Consider the following 20880-nt stretch of genomic DNA (forward strand, 5'->3'; position numbering starts at 1 on the left):
CATACACGTGTTTACCAACATGACAGCCTGACTTACTAGCCTCTCACATATACACTGATAAGATTAGGAAGGTCAGCTTTGACTGCGGCGCTAAGCCCCTTTGCATAACTATTTCAAGGCACCAGTTTCTATTTATCACGTGCTGGGCATACACGTTTGTGACCACATCTGATGGCTGAAGCTTGTTCTCAGGCATATTAGTGCACGGTAACATGCAACTCACTATTTTTAGCCCTGTAAGCATTCGGTTGCTATTTTAAACATTCTTCAGTCCCTTCCAAGTCTTCTTCACAAATGCAGCGCCAGGGTTTCTGTGACAAGCATACCTACCAGTGCTGCAAAATTAAATTTTCACAGTACAACAACTGAGAGTTAATGTAATACAGCCACAGCGCAAGCAGGAGAAGGCAAGGATGGATACTTCCTTTTATAGAGGCTTGTTGGCCCAAGATCAGTGTTCTCCCTAATGATTTGGAACCTGCAACTGTTACTGATACAGGCATCTGAAAAAAAATCGTCTGCTCATTTGAGCGACTAAAGGACAGCAGTCTGGCTAATTCAACAAAACGTGCTTTTAAGTTGGATTTCTAAGAAGCTGATCAAATGAAGATGATGAGGCTGTGCTCAACTGACAACAAATCAATGTCACCTCTACTACCATGCAGAGCCCTTCAAAGTTCTCGCTTCAATATAAATTACTAGCTGAACTCTTGAAACGAATGAAGTGATTACTTGCTTACCTACCAATCTTTAACTAAGTAAAAAGCCATGGGAGCCTGTGCTCCATAGCATAATGCCAAACAGAAGGCAAACTTTTGTCTTTCAACTTTATTTTCCTCTCTTGGCTGGCATTAAATTTAGTACAGTAATTTACATATTCAGTCTTCCCCTACATACGTCTACTTACCCGTTTACTCCCCCAGGCTGTTCACGGATGCCCAGGAAGGAGCGGATGTTACTTTGCCTGCTGGACACCTCTACAAGCTCTGGCCCTCGGATACGCTCTAGGAAAGAATCAGGCCTTTGGTCTTCACGGTGCAGATGTCTTGTGGCCCACGACCTCAGAGATACGACAAATCGTGACAGCCTGTGCAGAACAGACACACAACAATGACTGAACCACACAAGAATGTCAGATGGATTAAGTCTTTCCCACAGTTCGGGAGCATTTTTCTCCACTTCTCCACCTGCCACAGAAATGAGGCCTGATAGATTAGCAGTGTGAACTTAGACACTTTCCACAATTTCATACATCATCTCCTGCAATTGATCAAGAAAGTATCTCACACATCATCACTGTACCAGCACTGCAGAGGCAATAGAAGAACTCTGATTAAAGATGGATTTGTCAACTGGTCACAGTGGGGACAAAAAACTTCTGACCTTATGTGATAATGAGGGAATCTTGGACTGACAGATCAGGAGATGTACAATACTCACAAGAACATATACTCAGGGCACATAGAAGAAAAAAATGCTGAATAGTTGGTGAAGAAGGATGGACTTTGAAAGAAGGAATGGTAAAATTTCAGTCACTTTCCCTTAGGTTGTAAAGAGTCTGTCTGCAGATGTATTAGTTGCACATTGCACATAAACCTGCTTACTGCACAGACAGCCCTATTTCCTCATCCTAAATTTCAAGCAGAGCACTGAAATTGGATAAGCAAAACATCATGGCAACAAAACTAATTTACCACAAAATCGTTACGACTCATTTTGTGCTCCCAATAATTGACTGAAACACATTACAAATTTTTGTAATGTTATCAAAGTTCAAACAAAAACATGCTTTTGAACAACTGAAAATAACAGACACTGAAATATATAGAAAAGATTTTCTTTACTCCCCAAACAATATTCTTTATTCTTTCCCATTAGCAGACCAATTTGGACAAAAGTAGTGTTACTTCAGGTTTCCCAGTCTTGTCCATGAAAATGCCATAATGAAATTCTGAACAACCTGTAACTTCTTACAGGAGCTCTGGGCTACTCAAGGAAAGCTCTTCACATTCCCTTCATGTTGGATAATATTACAATCTTATGATAAAGTACACATGTCTTACAGCACTTCTCCAGGGCCTGACTATACCATCTCATAGATCTTGCCCAGGATTTCTTACCTTGAAATAAAAGGACAAATAAAGCAGGAACAATACCACATGTCAGAAATTAGAGAAAGACATTTTTAGCTCTTTATTCCTATACCAACAAAGCATCATATAAATCATCACCAATGTCCAACAACTAAGAGAATTCAAAATCTACCAGGAATGCAGAATTAAAACAAAGCTCCACATCAAAGCCTGAGATCAATTAATACATTCCTAACTCATTTAGAAGAATTGCATAAAATTAAACTGTGATTTTTTTCCTCTTTATCTGAGCAGAACTCAGCTTTCACGTAAGAAATGGTATGAAAAACCACCAACACGGATGCTCTTACTTATATTAGAAAACAAGGCATTTTGAGGACTGTTAGTTAAGAAGCCAAACAGATTCTACAAAATAAGATTGAGAACTTCTCTATTTGAAGAAAGAAATAGCCTTTTCTTATTTCTGCCATACTGTTTTATCTTCACCTTTTTTGTCCTTTCCACCTCAAAGATACTCTCAGTGAAGTCCAGCAGAGGCTGTTATCTTAGGCCTTTGAGAATCTGCATTTAAGAGGCGTGTTATATTACTATACTTTATTTAAACTGCTGAGCATTCATGTTTGTATCAAAGGTTTCCTTGCAGATTCAGAGACTCAGAAATTGAAGTTATACATGCATGTAACTCAAAGTATTCTGGAAAAGGGTATAGAATAATATAAACTATCATTAATAAGCTTTAATTAATAAGCTGTATTGATTTACACATGTAGATGCACTCCATCCATCTTCTTTGGAAAGTGATGGCTCTTCTTACTTTACCTTGAAACAAATAGTGATCAGTCTCTTTCAAATATGCTAATACTGAAAATGGTGTTAATTAGCATGTTACCTTGCCATTGCTCCCCTGCCTGTGAATGGGCTCGCTTGTGATCCAGATAGATGTCTTCCCTCCATAGAAATGACTCTCTGCAGTTCTGAAGATGTATCCTCACACAGTGAATGGGTTCTGCAAAAGGAAATGGTTTTTAAATTATATACAGCCTCCAGCAGATTTTCCCCCATCCAATTACAAACACCACTGCCAACACCAGAAAACAATACTGCAAATTATCTTCTTTCTACTAATAAGACATATATTTGATAAATGTAAAGTGAAACCTATATTCCACTTTTCTGGAGCCATCCAACATGAATGAAGGCAGACGAGGCTCTGCCATCTGTCCCAGCAAGGTCAGAAGCTGACTTCTGACTTGTCAATTACCACTCTGGTGATACACAATTAAGAGAAGAATACTTCATAGAGTCATAGAATCACAGAATGGCCTGGGTTGAAAAGGACCGTAATATTTACTTTCTAGTTTCAACCCCCCTGCTATGTTGCAGGGTCGCCAACCACCAGACCAGGCTGCCCAGAGCCACATCCAGCCTGGCCTTGAATGCCTCCAGGGATGGGGCATCCACAGCCTCCTTGGGCATATTTGCTCGTCTCCTAGCACTCCTCTTGCACTGCATCAGCAGCTTTCCTTCAGCAGAGAGGAAAGTTCCGTGCCTCCAAGGGGCTTCAAAGTGACTGCCCACTGTTTTTTTCAGTATCGGTCTCCCAGATCTTGTTTGAGTTTAACAGTTTGATATTTCTACCAACGTGGTTCTATTTTATGATTCAAAGCAAATACCTCTTTCTCCTTTTGCTCCTTGTCTAGACTAAAAGGGGAAAAGCACTGATTTTACAGTAGACAACACTGAGTAGCATCACTGCTGTTCTTACTCGCTCCGTAAGTGAAACTCAGCCTACTGCATGGCAAAGCAGGCTTACAGATGTTCAGAGCTACTCTGGTGGTGATGAGACACAGAAAACAATGCAGAATCTCAGCTGCAAGCAACTGCAGATAGTGATTATACTGTTACGTTACATGCAGTGTCTGCCAGCTCACATGAGTTCCTGTAAGACTGCTTATTAGCACAGAAATAATTAGCACTGAAAAATAATAGATGAAGCTTTGGCCTTATCTTTCTGTAATGAAGTTTTGGAACTGACTTCAATGGAACCAAGACTTTATCAAAGCTCACTGTGGATTTTTTTATGACTCCTGAGGCTTTCTCTGTGTTTTTCATTCTTTACAAGATTTCATCATCACGTTTCATCACGTTTTTCTCCCTTCATAATGCAAACAATCTCTCACATGACTCTGTTAATCGGCACTGCCACGAAAGCACTGAATATGATGATACTTACACTAACTTCACAAGAACTGGCAGCAGCATTTTGAGTGCCAGCAACAGGACAATTAGCAGCTTAGTTTTGTCTGTACTCACAGCAGGGAAGCTGGCAGACAAAGAATTAAAACTTCACTGTATCTCCACACTACAAAAGATCGTGACTCCTGGGATTCACAGTTTCTTAATTGTTTTCTTTTCCTCTTCTAATAAGATGCCAAGAGATACAGGTTAGAATTGAAAAAGTTTTACAACCCGGTTTACATTGTGGGTGCTGTGACAGTTGGGGTTGCTAAGGTCAACCCAGCTCCTAGGGGACAAAGAACAAACTCATGGGACAGAAACCCATTATAGGCTACTGGATACACAGAGCCTACATCCAGCTTAGGAATTCTGCTTAGCTGGATGCTAGGACTAAGGCAAGCATAGATACTTGCAGTTTGCTCCTTTATCCCCACTCCATTTCTTTTCCTGAAGCATCTGCCTGCACTTCTGCTGGGGAAAGGTTGACAGCATCCTTTAGACTGCACTCTATGCCTGTTTTTTTACTACCTTGTATTCCTCCTAACAGGAAAACATTTATCTTGCTTGTTCTTAGACAGCATGGATTCTAATGTTGCTATTGTTCTTACTTACTAATCACCATCATTTTTGAGTTGTGAAAAGACATTTTCAAAGGAGGCAGAAAGAATTCTTAGAAAATTGTTTTAATTAACAGAACTCAGGTTTGAAGAAAAAAGAGGAGTATTTAAGTTGCAGCAGCTTAACTGCTTTTAGTAAATTCAGGTTTACTTTACAAAAAAAGTTACAACATGTACAGACAACTCAAGACAACTCTGCAGAAACAGCACTAAAGGGCTTGCATTTCACCTTTACAGTAATACTCACAGGACTCTACCAGGCAACTCCTGTGGAAGCATCTGTCCAACATTACACAGCAATTATAAACGCATTCCACTTTAATTCACACCAGCAAACTGAAAAGTAAATCTAAAATGCTCTCTTTCTTCCACTATTGTAACTCCTTATAAAACTCACAGGCTCATTTCTGATTTTTCTCAACCACATTCACATAAGACAAAAGGCTTCATTTGTAAGCTGACTTTCTATCAATGCAGAGGAAGGTTACAGACTGGGCTTCTGAAGTAGCCCCTTCAGTGCACGTGGCCTAATTCTGAATTTATGAACATAAACTCATTCCTATCCCAGACTCCATGAGTTTGGCTGGTATCTGCAGCAAAACAGAAAGGACTGCCATTATTGTCCCATTACGTTACATAGTTTGAAACCACCATGAGAAGAGACTTACACAATGTTAAGAAATAGAGAGCAGGTTACAAAGTAGGAACACTAGATAACAGTGCCTCCTCAGCTTAAGCTGAAACCCTGGATATAAATTCAGACTGGGGGATGAGAAGCTGGAGAGCAGACCTGCAGAAAGGGATTTGGGGCTTCTTCACCAAAGTGTGGTTGGGCCCTGGAACAGGCTCCCTTGGGGTCAAGGCACTGAGCCTATTGGAGTTCAAGAAGCATTTGGACACCACTCTCAGAGGGTTTGAATTTGGGATGGTGCTGTGGGGAGCCAGGAGTTGGATTTGATGATCCTCATGGGATACTGTTTCCCACACTTTTCTCCTGGGGAAACTGGCTGCTCACAGCTTGGAGAGATGTATGGTTCATTGGAGTAAAAACTGGCTGGATAGCCTGGCCCCAAAGGTCATTATGAATGAGTTAAATCCACAAATGGTGTTCTCCAGGGCTAAGTACTGGAGCTATTTTGTTTAAAATATTTATCAACAAGTTTGATGAAGGGAATGAGTGCACATTCAGTACATTAGCAGATGACACCAGGATGGGCAGGAGTGTTGATGTGTCAGTTGCTCTTCCCTTACCCACCAATGCTGTAAACCCATCACAGAAAGCCACTACATGTGGCAGGCAGAATTTGCCCTTAGTGGAGCCATACTGTCACCAATCACCTCTTTGTCTTCCACGTTCCTTAGCACAGTCTCAACAAGGATCAGCTCCATTATCTTGTTGGGCAGAGGCAAGAAGACTGGCCTGTGGTTCCCTGGATCTTCCTTTTTCTCCTTGTTTAAAAATGGGGGTTATGTTTCCCCTTTTCCAGTCAGTGATCATCAGACTGCAACAGCTTCTCAAGCACGATGGATAGTGGCTTAGCTACTTCATCCGCCAGATGAGCAAATTACAGTTTGAAGACCACCACCAGCTTTCTGTTAATTGTTTCAGTGAGTGCTTTTCTTTGATAATACCACATTCCACTACAGAAAAGCACTTAAGCACATCTTAGCATTAAGCATAAAATTAACACCCACCGACTGTAATGGGAACTAAGTAATGTGCTTAATTGTCTCCTTGAACTACAGCCAGCAGGACTTAAAGGAAAATAAGGAGCAGTGTCACTAGTCTAGAAAACCTATGGTTGGCTGGATTGATTGTTTGGTTGTTTGTTTTCCCCTGTGCCTACAGTTTTAATTTTTACTTATCTGAATTTTAAAAATATGTATCAGAATTTTTTCTTGCATGAAGTTAAAGACCAATGCCCCACAACTGCCTTCAACGTGAAGATCTGAAAGTGGCAGTTTCTGCTGACAGTGATTGAAGTTTTAAGTTCAGAACTGGAAAGAGAAACAATCTGTGATGTTCGTGACAGATAATGCAATGCATGAAATACATTTTATTAGCTCCCCTCGCCTTAATTCCCATTGTCTTTTCGTGGAAAAAAGGATTAACTTCTGCCAAAAGAAACAGAATGGAAGGTTTCTGTCTTAGAAAAGAAAATTAGAAATTGTCTTCTGTTAAGTAACAATCATACTCTTATTGATCCAGTGGTCTAAAATGCATTTGTGCCCTAATGAACACAAGCATATTGAGTTTTGCCCATATACATACAGTTTTTTTAGCTGTATTACAAAAGTATTATATAACCATTTTTTGGCAATCACTTCAGCAATAGAAAAACTTTAAATGTGAGATCTCTTTTATAGAGCGACCCTGTAATTTTTTTTTTACTCATCTATGAAGTCCCATAATTAATGCTGACCACAATGAACTTCATTTTAAATAAATGGTCCATCAAGACTCTTATCATCACAAAGTGTAATTCATACTTTCGCCCCTTTACTTTTAAGTCATTGCCTCTGAGGCTGCAGATGACTGCAGCCATTTAATTCTACATTCAAACCTTTATACCTACGCTTCTCACTTCTACTAGTAAGTTCTTAGCTGCCAATCACTGATGTTTTCTACAAAAAAGGAGCACAAAATGAAGACTCAATGCAATGTGTGTTTTCTCTGCTTCTGAGGTACGGTTGTAAATGAAGACAAAGAGACACGATGCTTCCAATCTCTCGAAGAACAACATGAAGTAGTATTAACTAAATCAAGCCAGACTGCAGAGAATAAAAGCCGTTCCATTTTCACTAGTGTAGGTACACCTACATACCAGAAGGTATCACATAAGCAAAGCAGAAATGGAAAAAAAAAAAATAATGTGAAGAGGACAAGGATCACGTCCATACTACATACTAGGGGCACATAATCCAAAATTATCATAATACAAGCAGTCCTAACAGGTTTTTAAATCCTTGGACAACAAGAATCAGTCTGGCAAAGCCTCCACGGCTGAGGCAGTTGACCACAAGAAGCCAAAAGCAGGCAACATTTTCCAGCCTGCACTAGTGCTGTGCATCATCACACACTTTCTTGCAGTAGCATTTGCCCAGACCAGAGAAATGACTGGAACTGCATAAAATATAAGTGTACAGCACACAGGCGTATTTTATGCAGCCACTTAAAAAACCAGTGAAACAGAGAAAAGTGAATGTAAGGAAACAAGTACAGTTCAACTGTACAGTGTGAAGCTCTGAAAAGCCAGTAAAAAAAATGTTGGTATGATTCATAGGCTAAACATGTTTCCTAGCACTGGAGCTAAACAGTTTGAAGAGGTTGCTTTTAAAAACTTTCCTAAGGCTTTTCACTGCATAGTACTGGCAAGAGCCTTTTTTCTCCTCATCCCATACACACTCCAAGTGCAGGTTCTTGCAAGCTGATTCAAGAAAGATGCTTATCCTTATAGAGATGGTGTAATTCCTGTCAATAGGAAAATGTGCTTTATTCCTCAGGTGATACAGGTTCTGGATCCAAAACTGCAAACCATGATAACTTTCCCGTTGCTGTCTATTCTGTACTTTGGAAATACACCACTAGGTCATTTAAACACAAAGGGTCAATGGAGATGTGGTCGCTTCCAAAATACAGATACAGAGAACTGCCTCAAATTCTGTGGCTATCTGATTGTGATGAAACAAACGTATTACCTGATAAAGCCATTTTCAATCCTTTCAATATCTTCATCAGTAGTTCTGACAGACAGTCCATGCATGCCAGGGTAGGAGTGCTGGGTGTTGATTTTTGCCATTTTGCTTTACATATCAACATCTAATTGATAGCTGAAACACAGGGAAAAAAATGCATTTAATGAAGGCACCAAAAGCAATGTAACAGTTCTTAAAAACAGTGACTGACTATAACAAGAGGGCAGTAAAAAGCTAATTTAACCATTTTCATAGACAGCAATATTTACACACATAGTATGAGAGCTGTTCCTGTAACAAAGAAAATCCATCAGGACCAACAAAAAGGTTTACGTCACGCTATATTTTTTGTCTCTGGGGTTTCTGAATATCTTTCTGAATATCCACAGTGTCAGACATATTATCCACAGAGAAACTGCATTTAAAATTTCATTCAAAGACTACAGTTAGAAAGCAAAGTGGTTACGTGCTAGGACAACCTATTCCACTTCAAGTCAATCCCCTTGTGCTAACATGTTCCTATTTTATGATGAAGTCCCTTATTCTGAAATTGCATAGTAAGCAAACAGATCATTAACCAAATGTGTCCTTCAGCTTAATACACAGCATCCATTAATCATACATTATCTAAACAGTGCACTAAACACTTTTTCTGTTGCCTTCTCGTCTGTCATTCTTATGACAGTGCTTCAAGACAATGTCTGTTGAGATATCTAACCATCCAACTCCTATAAGATTTAGGAAAGTTATTCAACTTAATTCCTTTCCAGATGTGCCCCTCAGTGCCTTACCAACATAAGTAAAACAGCTTGTAAGAGTCAACACAAGTGCTTTAAAAACGGCAGTCTGAAAGACTTCACTGAAAGTTCTGAATTTTGATTTTTTTTTTTTAATTATTGAAACCCTAGTCAGGGACCTTTTCTATCTGAGACATCACTAGAAGCAATTTCTCTTGGGATCTGGCCACTGCTTCAGATCATCTAATGTCCTTTTCTCCCGTAATCCACCGTCTTAAAACCATACAGCATGCAACTAGCAGCAAACAAAATACAGAAACAAAAACTCTCCCCTGCACTGCTCCTGAAGTAAAACTCATTGCCCACTATCAGGTCTGTGTTATGCATTCAGCGTCTTAAAAGACAGACACTTGACTTACCCTCCATCCAAATCCCAGAGACCTAAAGGAAATGGCATATAACTTTTAAAGAAATTTAATATATTTCAAAATATAAAACAGACTAACTTAAATTTTGCATCCAGAAATAATAAAATTGGTCTGGAAATAGCCCCTGGATATCTTATTTAACACCTGAAAATCTGGTTAGTGTTTCCAATTTCTAATCTTACCTCAACACAGGTCAACTGATACATAACTGTGTCTGATCTTAAAACCAGCCCTGCACATACCAGGTAACTTCAGCTTTCCTAGGGAGAAAATCAGTATTTCTATGACACACTGATATAAATAGAGGATTTTCAACCCACTCTGAGATCTGAATGTTCACTCAGAAGAACTGATTCCTAAGACATGGATGATTTATACTAAAAACTGCATATAAAAATGTTAACCAAATCATTTTCATAAAATGAATCAATTTGTTATGTTCAAAGAACGTTTACAAATTATCTCTACAATTCTGTTAAGGTATATCCATTATAAATATCAAGGAATACCATTTCTTTTCAACCAATTCAGCCTTGGATGGACAAACATTTTAATAAATTAACTAGCTGAATGAGCAGGTTGCAAAGTAGATACGATACCAATTTCTTTTATCTCCAAGAAAAATTATCGTTAACCACTTCTGAGTTACAATTATTGCTTCTATTACAGGCTTTGTACAACAGAATTAGATAGATTACATGCAATAGTGACTTGGTGATGAGTAGATTTATTTCGCCACAGCAGTAACTCCCATTTCTCATATATTAATGTGAACATAATTCAAGATAAGAATAAAATGTCTTTGCTCTTTTGTTACTACTGATGGTAGCCTCCAATTTATGTTCTCACTTCCCAGGTTCCAAGGCTTGAAGTTATACTGGGAGGCTCTAACATATCAGCCAGGTTGTCACAATTGCTTCACTTAAAAGCAGAGCAGCATGCTTCTTGCTGCCAAATTGTTGTGCTCATACAAAAGTAAGGCACAAGAGCAAACTGCTTCTTTCTACAAATAATTACTCTTGCTGCCTATTGCATTTCCGCTGTTCTCAGCTATACACTGGAAGTCCAATGCAAAATAATTTAGGAGTAAGAGTGGCCAGCAAGGAGAGGGAGGTGATTGTCCCCCTCTACTGAGCTCTTGTGAGGCCCCATCTGGAGTACTGTGTCCAGGCCCGGGGCCCCCAGTACAGGAAGGACATGAAGCTCTTGGAGTGGGTCCAGAGGAGGGCCTCTAAGATGATCAGAGGGCTGGAGCACCTCTCCTATGAGGAAAGGTTGAGGGAACTTGGATTGTTTAGCTTGCAAAGAGAAGGCTCTGGGTAGACCTCATTGTGGCCTTCCAGTACTCGAAGGGAGTGTATAAACAGGAGGGGGAACAGCTGTTTACGAGGGTGGATAGTGATAGGGCGAGGGGCAATGGTTTTAAACTGAGACAGGGGAGGTTTAAGTTAGATATTAGGAGGAAGTTTTTCACTCAGGGGGTGGTGACACACTGGAACAGGTTGCTCGAGGAGGCTGTGGATGCCCCATCCCTGGAGGCATTCAAGGCCAGGCTGGATGTGGCTCTGGGCAGCCTGGTCTGCTGGTTGGCGACCCTGCACATAGTAGGGGGGTTGAAACTAGAAAGTAAACATTATGGTCCTTTTCAACCCAGGCCATTCTACAATTCTATGATTCCTTCAAAACTCAGCCAATTTTTTGTTGTTGTCATTTAAATCAAAATAGAATTTTGAGAGAGGGATGATTCCTCCCTGTTCCAATCAACACCATAACGCATCCACCATTGGACTTGCACGTTATTCTACTTCAAAGCTTTAAAAGCTTGATAACGAGAAAATCAGAATGATTCATAAGTGACAGAGCACAAGCTTTTTTCTAAGGGTAGATTTCCAAAACAAAGTTAGTGCCAAGTTAAGATCATAGCATCATAGAATGGCTTGGGTTGGAAGGGACCTCTAGGATCATCAAGTTCCAACCCTTCTGCCACAGGCAGGGTTGCCAGTCACTCGATTAAGTAATAGAGCAGATTGCCCAAGGCCCCATCCAACCCAGACTTTACCAGTACTGCCACCTAATGTAACAAAGACCCTGCCACTAGCTCCAATGATTCACTAATTCATGTCTATCGACAGCAGTTCTTAAACCAAGATCACCTGGCTTAAAGTCTCCAATAAAATGAATAACTGCACGGACAACAAAAGTATGAGATAATAAAAACCTAGGGGTGCAGGCATGATGTAGCTTATTTGCTGCCAACATGCAGCATCCCACTAAAAAAAAACATTGGGAAAGCAGCATGGCATGCTACAGGAAATCCAGGAGACTCCAGGAGTGCGCTGAGGATAACCTCCTGGTCTAGGAAGTAGACAAATCAACCAGAGATTAAGAATTAATGGACCTGGTGCTGACCAACACAGAGGAGATTCATTAAAATATTGGAAGCAGAGATTATGGCCTAGTTGAGTTTGTGATCTCAAGGAATACAGGCCTAGCGAAAAGCAAAGTCAGGAACCTGAACTTCAGGAGAGCAAAATTCCAGCTGTTTAAGAAATCGCTGGACAGGATTCCCTGGGAAGCTGTCCTTATGGACAAGGGAGCAGAGCTGGCAGTTCTCCAAGGACACCTTTCTGAGAACACAAGAGCTCTCTGTCCCCCAGTAGAGGAAAACAAGCAGAAGAGGCAGGAAACTGGCATGGCTGAGCAAGGACCTGTTGCTTTAACTGAGGGAAAAAAGGGACATGTACAGGCAGCAAAAGCAGGGATTTGAGGCTGAGGTATAATGCAGAAATGAGATCAGGAAAGCCCCAAGGCACACATGAAACAGAATGTGGCGAGGGATGTGAAGTGTAACAAGAAGGGATTGTACAGGTACGTTAGTCTGAAGAGACAGGCCAAGGAGAGTATACCTCCATCTGGTAAATGAGAAGGGAGAACTCGCTACAACAGATGTCACGTGGAGAAGGCTGACATACTTAACGAGTTATTTGCCTCAGTCTTCACTGGAAGTGAAGTGCAGATTGTGCCTGACAAACCTCATGGCCTTCTACAGTGGAGTGATCAGTGGGCGAAGGAAGGGCAACTGATGTCATATAGCTGGACTTGTGCAGCACCTCTGACATGCTCCTACACCACATCCTTATCTGTAAATTGGAGAAATACAGATTTGAAGGGTGGATAAAGAATTGGTTGGATGGCCACAGCCAGAGGGTTATGGTCAATGGCTCTACATTCAGGGTAGAGGCCAGTAACAATTAGTGTCCCCCCCAGGGTCCTGTTGTAGGAACAGTACTTTTCCTTATCTTTATAAATGATAAATACAGTGGGATTGAGTGCATCCTCAGCAAGTTTGCAGACAACACCAAGATGAATGTTGCAGTTAATATGACAGAAGGAAGGGATGCCATCCAAAGGAACCTAGATACACTGGAGAAGTGGGCCCACAAGAACCAAATGAGAGTCAATAAGGCCGAAGTACACAGTCAGGGTCAGGGCAATTCTAGATTTGAGTACAGACTGGGAGAAGAACTCATTGAGAGCAGCCCTGTGGAGAAGGATTTGGGGCTTCTAGTGGACGAAAAGTGGGACAAGAGCCAGCAGTGTGCACTTGCAGCACAGAAGGCCAGCGGTATCCTGGGCTGCATCAACAGAGGGGTGGCCAGCAGAGAGAGGTAGGGAATTGTTCTCCTCTACTCTAGCCTCATGAGGCCCTGTCTGGAGTACTGTGTCCAGGCCTGGCACCCCCGGCACAAGAAGAATTGCAGACCTGTTGGAGAGGGTCTAGGGGAGGCCACAAGTATGGTCAGAGGGCTGGTATTAAGAAAGGCTCAGGCAGGTGGGTTTGTTCAGCCTAGAGAAGAGAAAGCTCTGCGAAGATCTTATTGTGGCCTTCCAGTACTTAAAAGGAAGCTTATAATCAGAAGGGATACTTTTTACACAATCTGATAGTGATAGGACAAGAGGGAATAGCTTTAAGCTAAAAGAGGGGAGATTCAGATGTTTGAACATTTTGTCTCAGAGGGCAGTGAGGCACTGGCAGAGGCTACCGAGGAAGCTGTGGGTGCCTCATCCCTGCAGACATATGAGGCCAGGTTGAATGGAGACTCGAGCAGCCTAATCCAGTGGGGGCAGCCCTGCCTTTAGCAAGGGGGTTGCCTAGACAATATCTAAGGTCTGTTCCAACCCAACCTATTCCATGATTCTGTGCTTGCTTCTGAACCAGCTGAGCAGTGAATAATGCCTTTCTATATTTTAAAAGCTGTAAATGTGATGTACATATTTTCAGACTTGTAATTTCTCTATCACTACAGGGAAGTTTGGTTAAAAAACACTGAGAACAGTTTTTCTTTAAGCTTGAAACTGGCATGGCTTCTCCAGCTGTTATTAATCTCCTGGAATTAGATACTACTAATCTGGAATTAGACACTACTAATAGATACTAGAACTGGATAGTCCTAATCTCCTGGAATGCTTTCAATATATCACTTGAGCAGTGAGTACAGAAAACAGTTGCATCCTTTATTTAGATGTTCCAAAGCCAGGCTACTGAAGAAATCACACAACTCATAGGATATAAAACCAAATACAACCAATTTTGGATGAAAAACTACTAGCCTAGAAAGCAAGAACAGGATTAAACAGTTGACCTTCAGTGCTGCAGAAGTTTAAGAATAAGGTTTTCATATGAAAATCTGTCATTAATGACACTGAAAAGAACAAGCAGTGAGACAAACACCTCAGGACAGCAAAAATTACTGCAGAAACAAAAGAGAAGTGCAGGGAATTCCAGTGACCCACACCAACTAGACCAAGTTCACAACTTGATGGCAAGTGACATGCAGTGTAGGCAAATGCAAATCAGTGGATGCTGATGAAAAGCATGTAAACTACTACCTTATGTGATTCCAAAGTAATAATATGCTCTCAGAAAGGGAATCTGAGCATTGTATATTTATATACATACAGCTCAGAGAAATGCTCTGCTCAGTGCCAAGAAAGCTTGCTGACACAAAAGCTAAAAAGGTGGAAGGGTCTATACGTGGCAAGTGTTAAAATCAAAAAAGAATATTAAAAGTGCTCCATGAAATGACAGCATGAACTTCTCTGGAATACTATTAGTCCTCCCCTTAAACAAAACACACTGCAGAGCAAATGCACAGCAGGAATGATCGTGAAAGGCAAGAAATAGGAAGCTTTTAATAATTATGTTATGGCTATTTTATTTATATATTAATAATAATTATTATAAAATATTTTCATCTCATAAAATTATGTAGGCAAACTCAGAGCTCATTTCAGAGGCCTTACAACGATTTCAGATGTAAAATCCCAATTCAACATACAGTGCAAGCTGAGCCCCTATTCTACACTAGATCAGAGGAAAGAAATCACAGTAATCCAAGCCCACTACTCATCAGTAAAGTGCATCAATTTTTGGAAGGAGGTAGGAAGAATGCATGGATTGTCCTCACAAAACTGTGCCACACGTGTTCAGCTGTGGTAGAGAGAGACTGAGCACAGGACTCAGAGACATCAGCAGTGCAGGAATTCGGGTACAGAGCAGGTGGTGAGACTTCCCAAAGCAACATGTTTTGGTCTTGCATGAAGCACATAAAACATTGGCAAATTAGTGGTAATCTGATTAATGAGAAATATTTGTTGATTAATGAGAAAAATTTGAAATACTCTACATCTAGGTTCCTGAAGTATTTTGAAATACCAGTGTCCTCCCCAGCCTGTTAAACTGGATCCAAACCTGTTTGAGATCAAGAAGGGAGCAGCTTGAGTATGGGGTTACCAGGAGTCAGGAAAATGCTGAAGAGATGAGAGGCCCTTCACACACCTTTTGCAGGGCACACAGAGAGACAGCTCCAGCTAGCTGGAGCACACGACCCTAAACCTTTACTGAAAGCAGACAGTTACAAGACAGATTTAAGAACTACACAGAGCTTGCCTTTCTGTTTACAACCATAGCTGTTGCAGAGAGTTGGCCTTGATTGGCTGCCAGCTGCTTTCCCACTCCTCCTCCTCAGCAGTCCACGGGAGAAAATGAGATGAAACATCTCATGTGTTGATAAAGATGGGGAGATCACTCACCAATTACTGTCACACACCAAAAAGTCTTGATTTGAGGAGAATTATTTTAATTGATGCCATCTAGAACAAAGTTGGATGATAACGAAGATAAAGCCACCTTCTTCCTTCCATCTCACTGCCTTTTATCCCCAAGCTCAACTTCAGTCCTTTAATCCCCACTCGTTTACCTCCTTCTCACCAAGCAGTGCAGGAGGCATGATGTACACAGGATTGCAGTCAGACCACAACACTTCCTCAGTGCTGCTCCTTGCTCTTCACTTCTTCCTTCCTCCACAACCTGCCCCGGCATGGCTCCTCCTCAGGCTGAAATTCCTGCCAGGAAAGCCTGTTCCTCAGCGGGCTCAACTCCATGCACTGCAGCTTCCAAGAGGAAATACCTCCACTCTAAGGTCCTCCACAGGCTACAGTGTGGATAACTGCAGTTGCATGTTCCCTCTCCTCAGGATGGAGGGAATAGCAGCTCCACCAAGGGCTTCTCCACAGGCTGCAGGGGCATCTCTGCTCCAGCAACTGCAGCACCTCCTGTCCCCTTGCTCCCTGGAGCTGGCTCTAACCAGCTGCCCCCAGGCTCCCCTCACAACAGCAGCCTCCAGCTGCCAGTACCTTGAATTTTCTAGAGCTCAGTGACTTGTTTTTCAGCACACTGAGAAAACAAAACTGTCTCAGGTTGCCTCAACTTTTCAGAAGTGAAGAATCTTCTGATGTCAGACAGCAAAATAAAACCCATCCGAAACACCCCAAGCTCTTGAAAGATTGACACCTCTACCAGTGACTTAAGCAGAGTTTCAGCATGCTTTCTCAGTTTTTCTATTCTTGCTACCAGCTACCTGAAAGAAACGGATAGTTTCATGATTATTGCTCTCTGCTGCACAAACCACCAAGAATGAAACAAGAGCTAAATGAGAAATACGTATTATCCTACTAAAGATGCTGTAAATCACACATTACTGATAGCTCTTCCTATTCCAAACACAATTAGTTAATACACTGGTCAATCCTCTTCTTCATGGGTGAAATAGTAACTAACACTGTATCAAATTATTTTATATGCACTGTTTGGTATAAAAGATCCATTTTACCTCGACAGTCAGTTGTCCAAAAACAAACATGAGTTCAAGCAAGAAATAAAAATTTCAGATTCATATGAGCATTTCCTGATTTTGAAAATTAGGTGCTATTCATTTCTTTATGATTACAATATTAAAGACTTAGGACTAAAGGTACGAAGGCTGCAGGATCTAACTTTTAGGAACTCTATCACCCAGTGGCTTTGCCAAGTAAAGCATCCAGGTCTCCTAGAGAAGGCATGCAGAAAATCAGGTACTCAAGACAAAACAACCAGAGAGCATCCAAAGAAGTGCAACAAAGATGGGATAGGGTCTGTAGGGCAAGGTGTGTGAGGAGCGGCTGAGGCCCCTCGTTGTGCTCAGCACAGAGCTGAGGGGAGGCCTGATGGCGGCTGCAGCTCCTCACAGGGAGCGGAGGGGCAGCGCTGAGCTCTGCTCTGTGTGACAGCGACAGGGCCCGAGGGAACGGCATGGAGCTGTCAGGGGAGGGGCAGCTGGGGGTGAGGGAAAGGGGCTGCCCCAGAGGGCGGTGGGCATGGAACAGGATGCCCAGGGCTGTGGGCACGGCAGTATGGAGCCAGATGGATGCCTTCCAACCCAGGACATTCTTTGTTCCTTTAAGGAAGCTACATATACCAACCCATAGCAAATGAATGAAGCTAAAGTAGTAGACTCTGAAAACAGCTAGGCATCTAACTCCTGCCCGAAAAGCAGGTGGCTCACAGCTCACGGCCCTAACTCCATCTCTCCTTTTCTGAAGTCTAATCACCCATGGGTGCCAAACTGCACTGTGCTTAGGACCTGCACCTCAAAAATGAGAAAGTTTTCAAGTCTGCTTCAAATCAAGCAAGATAAAAATCAGGTTCTCTCCTCACAGCCTCCCACGAGCACACTGCAGGATACACTCCTGCACACTCATGGGTTCACTGTGCTCTGAGAATGCCTCTGAGCAGCTTTATGGCTTAGGATTTTGACAATTTGGCTCAGGCTTAATAGAAGTAACTAAATAACAAATATGTAAATAAATAAGTAGACAGATACCACACACAGATGCAGATACAAATAATACAAATTACATCAAATTTAGGAAGTTGCTGGTTATCAACTAAGCCACCAAAATAAACTGGGTAGCTTGTCAAAATTGTGCAACAACACATTTGAGCTTAAACATCTGTGAAAGTGGTTCTGAATCTGGATATTCTGCCTCCATCAAGATGCCACATTTGGGCTACTATAGCAGTTCCCATTTTGGACAGAATATGTCAAATCTAGCTCAACTCAAAATTGCTAACCAAGCAAACATCTGTTAAAACTTTTGATATTAACTGTCTCTGTTTATCAAGTCATGATGGCAGATGAAGCTGTTTCTTAAAGCTTATTTGTTTAGATGAAAAGCTCTACAAATAAATAACACAGCAGAATGCAAAAACAGCTTTTCAAGGTGAAATATTTATCACTGCCACAGAGTGACAGGTGACTTTCGATGTAATTATACACTGGATCTTATGTACTTGCGTAATTGATAATATACTGTTGTTTTTGAGGCTTTCAAAATCGTTTTACTTATTGCTAATGGGAGCAGTGATAAGCTGCATTGGATCACTTACATCATTTTAGTTAAGACACACTCCCAAATCCTCACACAGCCTCTCAGGTTCAACCCTGGTAAGCCTTCGGGATTTATTTTGGGCCTTGACCTCCACCTACATGATCCTTGTTACATCACCTGGTAAGAGTTGTAGTTCAGCCCCATGAGTGCTGTGTAGATTATGCATGGCAGCCAACAGTTCACGACATATTAACCAGCAAAGGCAGCATGTGGATTTCTGAGACTGCAGAAATTAAGCAAGTGTAGGATTTGAAGATGGTTCAACTGTTTCTTTCAGTGACTTGGAGGTTTCTAAATTAACCTGCAGACTGTATGCTGGCAAACTCTCACGGAAATCAGCTTTGCATAAAGGCTACTGAAGCAAACCCCAAGCAATGGAAAAATAACAAGCGGGCTGCACCACCACCATGCCCTCATCTATAACTAACACCTTAGAACACCAGCTCTTAAACCTTGTTAGCTCTTTCAAAAGAACATTTTTCAAATGTTACAACTCTCTGGTAAATCATATTGCATTTTCTACAGTCTGTGGGCACTGCTGTCTTCTAAAAAATGCATGTTATTGCATTCATCATCTCATAAACTCAGCACTGAAGATCTGTCAAAGACACTTCTCCACACAGTACTCCAGGATGTGCACGCATTACATGCAACGCTGCATATTCATGTGTGTATAACTGAGTTTCAGAATGAGATGCATACAATTATCCTTATCCATTCAAAGGCTGCGTCCTTGATGCCCTGAAGCAGCAAAATAATATTTTAAATAATAATCTTCTGAATTATTTGGCTTGGATGTCCCTCTGTTCCTATGAATTATTAACAATACCTGACAGTTTTCTGATTTACTCCATTCTTTTTGCAGAATGTTTTCTATGAATTTATTATTTTTTAGACTGGAAGCTGTTCAAGAGAAAACAGCTGTGTACATTGAACATAGCATTGTAAATTACAGCACAGTAAGTTACAGATTACAGCTGGGTGGACAACCAAGGCACACTGCACTTTTCCTGTTGCCAGCATGGATTACCACGCTGCAGGTATCCATGTTTACGTATAGAACACAAGCTCTTTGCAAGGCTTCTGGCTAAAATCTGGCACTTCTGACATTTCTGTCAGGGTGTTTATTTGCCAAAGAAACTGTTCAAAGTGATCACAACAACGGCATGAATACAGCCTGAACACATCGGATTCACATTTCCATAAGGATATTTATAAAAGGCAGTATTATAAAAGGCATGTGAATGTCACCCTCAAACCCACTCCCTGCTCACTCTGTGCAAACTGCCCCAGCCATCCCGCCTGGGTGGGGAAGGAAAGTGGGAGAGGCAATTTGTGTCACGTTTCACAGGCAGCAAGGAGGCAGTGGGCAGAAGAGGATTTAAGAGATGCTAATGAAAGAGACGGCAAGGCTGGAGAAGCCTGCAGGATAACGTGCTGAACTGAAATGACAGTGCTGAGTGCAAAGTGGATGACAAAGCCTGAGATGCACAGGGGTGCAGCAAAGGCAGAGCAGAGATGCTGACATGGGAGGATGCTGTGCCATTTTTTAAGCTGATGCTTTCTATCTCCTGACGCTAACCACTTGTTTGCCACCATTACCCGTGGCCAATCAGACATCCCAACAGCCCTACCAGCATACCAACTACTTGTGTTGCTTTCTAATCGGATGGCTTTAGCTGCACTTAACATCATTTCTCCAGAGATTGAAAGCACCGTCCGAATCACTCTTCCACACGAGTCACTCTTCCATGCATCCCTTTGGCTTTTTCCTTCCAGCCAGTGCACAGGCTGTGCTTCAGAGAAAGACACCGACCACAGCAATTACTGGACCTCTCACACCCGCAGGCACGTTTTTACACTGCACAAGTTTTGCAAAAGATGTCACGCTACCAGACACAAAGCCAACGCACGGCAGCACCGGGAACCGCATGAAGCAATTCGCTTTCGCAGCCCTCACAGCATTTGCTCCGTTCTCTTTGAGCGGGACAGCCTCAGGTACGTACCTGACCCTCAGCTATATACCCTACATACCGCAGGCCCCAGGCTGGAGACACACTGATCGAACAGCTGAAGTTACACCACAGGCACAAAAGAGCCGCCAAGCGACGTTCTCACCAAAAACTTGCAAGCCGCGGTCTCTCACCCAGGCAGTACGCGACACAAGCTGCTTTCTCCCATACTCACCCTCCACGCCTCCCTCAGCAGTATCCGGATCCAAACTTTCTCGGCGCCCGCTCCCAGCGGCGTGCCCGCTGCCCGCTGCCGTGGGGCGGCGGTACCCCCGCGGGGGCGGCGGAGC

The 20880-nt window shown here is 41.9% G+C and overlaps 1 protein-coding gene across 3 annotated transcripts in view; it reads right to left on the bottom strand.

The window, feature by feature from the left end:
* CNGA3 (cyclic nucleotide gated channel subunit alpha 3) overlaps positions 1-20865 on the bottom strand; it is a 33461-nt gene extending 12596 nt beyond the window's left edge. For 2 of the 3 annotated variants that reach the window (XM_010727570.3, XM_019622946.2), the window contains exons 1-4: positions 20766-20865; positions 8648-8779; positions 2983-3099; positions 908-1087 (exon numbers count right to left, since the gene is read on the bottom strand). In XM_010727570.3, coding sequence (XP_010725872.1) covers positions 908-1087; positions 2983-3099; positions 8648-8748 — 398 coding nt within the window. In that variant the 5' untranslated portion in view covers positions 8749-8779; positions 20766-20865. Of the gene's footprint in view, positions 1-907; positions 1088-2982; positions 3100-4326; positions 4577-8647; positions 8780-20765 lie in introns of those variants that run through there. The other variant, XM_031557594.1, reaches the window with a different exon arrangement.
* Between the last annotated feature and the right edge of the window lie 15 nt (positions 20866-20880).

Source organism: Meleagris gallopavo, chromosome 1 (assembly GCF_000146605.3).
Source record: "Meleagris gallopavo isolate NT-WF06-2002-E0010 breed Aviagen turkey brand Nicholas breeding stock chromosome 1, Turkey_5.1, whole genome shotgun sequence".
Taxonomy (NCBI): Eukaryota; Metazoa; Chordata; class Aves; order Galliformes; family Phasianidae; genus Meleagris; species Meleagris gallopavo.